At 30.4% G+C, this 5,233-nt stretch overlaps 1 protein-coding gene across 1 annotated transcript; it reads right to left on the bottom strand.

Annotated features, from left to right (window-relative positions):
* Nucleotides 1-4,449: 4,449 nt before the first annotated feature.
* On the bottom strand, nt 4,450-5,120 carry LOC100527882 (uncharacterized). Its single transcript, NM_001248185.2, is given in 1 exon segment — nt 4,450-5,120. A coding segment is annotated over 1 exon segment (315 nt). The 5' UTR covers nt 4,894-5,120; the 3' UTR covers nt 4,450-4,578.
* Nucleotides 5,121-5,233: the final 113 nt, after the last annotated feature.

Genomic DNA, 5,233 nt, shown 5'->3' with positions numbered 1-5,233 from the left:
TATTTTCTCTCTTCTTTCATGAGCTTTGCCGTGTTTACTAATATGGTTGGTATTAGAGTTTTGCACCCACTTTGAATTTTTCTACACCTTTCATATTTTTTTCTAATACAATACGCTCCATTTTTATATTCTTTTTTGTCTCGATCTCATTTTCTCTTTTGTCTCTTGACCCTCCTTCCGTTTTTATATATTTTTTTTCTTTTGTTTTCCTGGCTTTAGTTACATTACATATATGCAAACTATAGAGCACAAACAACACATTTCCTAATTGAAGTGTCGTAGGACACACTATATAATTTTTAGAAAAAGCAACTTAAAATATAATAAAAAATATTAAAAATTTGTTTCTCGCCTTTTTTTATGACACTCGTTGTTGTAGATAAAACTTTTATAGAAAGTCGTAGGCGACTATATGTACCTCTCGTAAAATTAAAAATGTAATAAAAAATTGTTTCTTTTTTTTTTTTTGCAAAGAAACCAAGTTAAAATACTTAATTTGCTCATTGAAACTTATGAGACCTAAATCCCACAACTATGATAATTTAAGCAAGAAAAAAAATAAAAACCACTTGGAACATTCTCTCTGTTTCATTGGGTTTTAGTGTTCAATTTTCTATGCTCATCTTCTATCTGGCTGTTATCTTTTTTATCTCTGTCAAAAACTTTCCCAACGTTTAACTTTTGTCAAAAACTTCTAAGTGTTCAATTTATAGTGCTGTCTATGGTTTTTGTATGTTTTTTTTTTCTTATATTTTATTTAGCAAATGAGAGTTTATATTTTGACTTGATAATCAACATAATTATGGTTTTATATTTCCTGTCGCATAATTTTTCAACATTATGAAATAGAGAAAATTACCAACGCAATGAAAATAACATTTTCGTGAATTTCCTGCATCCTTTAAGTTTGACTTCATATAAAGCGTTAGCAAATTACCTTCACGAAAAGCAAGACAAATTTGCATTGACTAGAAAACTGTGAGCAATGATAAATAGACACATTATTCACTAGATTATAAGAAGTTGAAAAGAGCTTAGTATAACTAGATTTTAAGTCGCTATAAGCTTAATCTAACAGACAAACGCCTGCTTATATATGATTTCTTAGTGTTTATGTGCATAATTATATATGATTTATTCGTTTAATATAACAGACAATATAACGCCTGCTTATTAAGTATGTGCTTATATATTACATTAGAATTCTTATTCAAAAAGTGCTTAATTTGGATGTTATTCAAAATGGTGTTCAATATGATGGAATTCATGTCCTGCTGCCTTACAGCAATTGTTATTAGCATATGCCCTTGGCATAACTGCTACTAGACTCTCTTAGTTTTGCTTTTTGCATTTTAGTTTCGCTTGTTTTCCTGTCTTAATGTTTTCTGATATGATTGATAAAAAAAATTACATTAGAACTTTTTAATTATTCTGAGATTTTATATTCAAACTTATTACATGAAGTTTAAAAGAGCATATATATATTTTATAAGATCGATTTTTTTTTCCGGTTTCTTCACATCTATCTTCTGTTTGATGAGACACTATTAGTGAATTAGTAGTACTAACGAGCCCTCCGTAATTGGCCGGTCTACCTTAATGCCATGCATGCTGGCTCCATATATAGTATACTAAACCGTCAGTAAAAAATAAAAAGCGAAACTTGCTTGCTCAAATTAGTGCTGGAATGATAAATACAGTAATGCCCTATGCTAGAAGGCATCAACATGATATTCATTCAAATCGCAGAGAATGGCCACTGACGGAGTACGTTGTTTATCCTTTTTAGAAACAGACAGAATGCAAAACCTGTAAATTTGAATCTTCGAACATTGACAAGGTCAAACAACCACAAATTTCTTTCCACGCCACTTCTCTCTTCTTCAGGTTAGATAAGAACAACTTTTAATTCATCACCCATATGTGTTGTCGTATCAATTAATGGACAGTACTTAAATTCCATCCACCTCGTCTAACGTGTAGGTTCAGAATTAATAACCAATTTGTCATCGCTGACGTTATTTGCACTCAATTATGTCGTTCATTTTTTTTTAATGCACATTGTATCACTAATACTCTCTACTTCTTACAATAATTATTGTATAATTTTTTTAAAATAATTATGATTTTAATTTATAATATAATATTAATTATTATTTTTATTTATATATATCTTTTATAATATTAGTGAAAAATAATAAAAATTAAAAATAAATTAATGATAATAAGAATAATTTTGTATTATTATTATTCTTTTTTATCATTTAATAATTTCTTGTATTATATGTAAAAAAACCTAAGAGACTAAGACAATAATTATTATGAAATGGAAAAAACATTTACACTTTTCTTGTTTGGAAGAAAACAGAGAGATATATTTTCAGCTTTCGAGTACATTAAAAAAATTAAATCACGTTGATTAAGATAATTAATTAGTACGTAATATTTAATGTATTAATTTTATTTAAAATATTACTTTTTTAAAATTATCCTTCTCTTATAAGTATAGTTAGTAACTTGGTATAATTTACTCGAGTAAAAATGAATGTAAAGAAGTTGTATGAAAAAATCATGGGTAGATTTAGGGGTGGGTTAACGGACCCAGATTCATAGACTAGCCCATAGTCTACATGAGTAATGGACCAATTTTTTTAAATAGTTCATGATTATGTAATATTTTTAGGCTTGTCCTGTTTAACCCGTGGACTGTGCGAGTTTAGCCCGTGGAGTCCGCGGGTTGCCTATAAGTCCGCTTAATCAATGATTTGAGAATCCAACCAACTACAACACCTTAAAAATCTCGCTTAATTTAGATCTTTCATTGTTGGCTTGTGATATTTTGAGCATCTAAATTATAACTATGGCTTCCAAATCGGCATTTAGTATTGGCTCATGGGTGCTTAACAAATATCGAACTAGTCTTCTTGGTGATAATGTGCAAGCCTTGATAAGTACTAAAAATTGGTTACTAGGATTTGATGAGCAAGGTAAATAATGTGTAATAATTGTTGTCTTTTAATCACTTAACTTGAGTTGATTCTAATATTTATTATCGTTTTGAGTTTTAGGAAAAGAATATGAAGATGTGAAGATGAAAAAAGCTTAAACTACTTTAAATATAGAATCATTTGTTGTTGGAGATGTTTAAGTTTTATATTTTAGATTTATTGCTTGGATTTTTTTTGTTAAGACATTATTTATTTTATTGATGTAATTGACTAATTGTTGATATTTTATTTACATTTGTATTGAACTTAATTTGATTGTGTTGTATTTTTATTGAAATTGAAATTCTCTTAAAATTAGGCCCGCAGATAAGCTCGTTTGACCCGCGGAGTCCGCGGGACGGGACAGACCAATTTATTAGGTCCATATAAGAATATGGGACTAGCTGGCCCGGTCCACTGCCAATGCGAACTTATCCGGACGGGTCTTATGCGGGACAGGTCGACCCGCTTATCCACCCCTAAGTAGATTGTTCTCTTTTCTAACATAATTAAAATATGAGTGTCACTTAATCAAGTATTCATTTATTCTCGAGTTTTACATTATGACAATCTTCTTCTTAAAACGATAATTATAAAAATGTCTAACTAAGGATTCAAAGGAAGAATAAGTGAGTTATTGTAAAAATTTTATTATTTGTTTTTAATTTTTATGGATTAGTGGATAAAAAAATATTAATTTATACATGACATGAATGAAAGCAGTTGGCTAGTAGGATAATGTCGCAGTATACTTTTGCTTAGCCCACAAAAAAAAAAAAATGCCTAACTGGGCTAGCTGCCATTAAACTAGAAAGCCAGAAAATTATCCAGAAAAAAGAAGGAAGACGAGAAAGGAAAATGAAGACGATTAATTGGGAATTTCCGTCTGTTTTACCCCCACAATAACTTCACAATGGGAATGACTTTGAGAAGAAAACACAGCTCTTTTAGGTAAGTTTAAAAAGGAAACAAATGCAGAATCTCTTTAATTCTCCTACAAATTAACTAGTGTAAAAAAATATATTCTCGTTTGAAAAGAAAATACATCGAGTACATATATCTTGAAATTTGTTGTGTAAAAAGTAAAATTTATAAACAAAAATCCTTAGTTCGTGTCGTTCGCATCTCATAGCTGAATCTCCTTTATTTTAGTCTTATCTTTGTAACATGGTACGATATTATCAATTTGGTTTTTCAGTTGCTAATTTTATCTAATATGTACAACTAGCTTAATTCGAAAATTCATTATCTGATTTGTAAAGCTAGCTCCTTTTGAAATTAAAAGATGTAACAAACTTGTGCAGCAGCAGCATTAGCTCATGTATATAAGTTGCATCAGAATGAATAAAACTTATAGCAGATTATCGATACTTTACACATATTTGATAACCCATTATTTTCATAAAATGGTTTTTTTGAATTCTCTTAAATAAACTGGAGAAAAAAAATTGAATGTACCTGATTATCTCATTACTCTTGGATCACCTTAAGATTTACAAACGTAGATCATTCCAAAAAAGGTCTATAGACTACAAAACAGGGGATGAAAATAATTAAGATGAAAAGTAGTAATTAAGAAAATGATCATTAATCATGTGGTGTCCATCTCAAGCAATTCAGGAGCCTCCAAGATGCTCTCCAAAGAAGGCTTCCATCCCCTCTCATTCTGATCAACCTTCTCTTCTCTGCCTCTTTCTATCTCTTCCAGCATTTCTTCCAACCTCACTCCTCCAGCTTCTCCTTTCTTGTTCAGTTCAAGTATCAGCCATTTCAGTTCCTCCTTTGTCAGCACAACTTTCATGCTTAGACCATTCTTCTCTTCATTTGATAATGATCCTCTTTCTTCTTCTTCTTTTTGCTGCTGCTGTTTCTCCCCTATAGTGTATGTCTCCATGCAGTTGCCCATGATTTTGTAATTAATCCCTCAAATCAACTTTAATTTTTCTCTGCTAGATCTTAATTTCGGCCTTTTGAATCTCTGCGAGCTTCTCGGTCTGCAGATTCCAAATAACTACGTAACAGCCTAATTAATCAAACAAACTTCAACCAGGCTATTTAACAAATTAAGAAAATCTGGTTCACGGATTCTCAGCTAATAGCCTTCTGGGATATTTCTATCATGATTAATTATACGCTAGACTCTACCGAAAATCTTACCTTAATATAGTTTTTTTTTTTCTTTTTGCTGAATGAGTGACGCGTTACGTTGTTTTGTTTGTGTTAAATTAATAGTCTCGTCTCTTTTG

This window comes from Glycine max, chromosome 11, assembly GCF_000004515.6.
Source record: "Glycine max cultivar Williams 82 chromosome 11, Glycine_max_v4.0, whole genome shotgun sequence".
In the NCBI taxonomy this organism is placed as follows: Eukaryota; Viridiplantae; Streptophyta; class Magnoliopsida; order Fabales; family Fabaceae; genus Glycine; species Glycine max.
The sequence above is the reverse complement of the archived record's forward strand: the minus strand, read 5'-3'. Positions and strand labels throughout refer to the sequence as shown.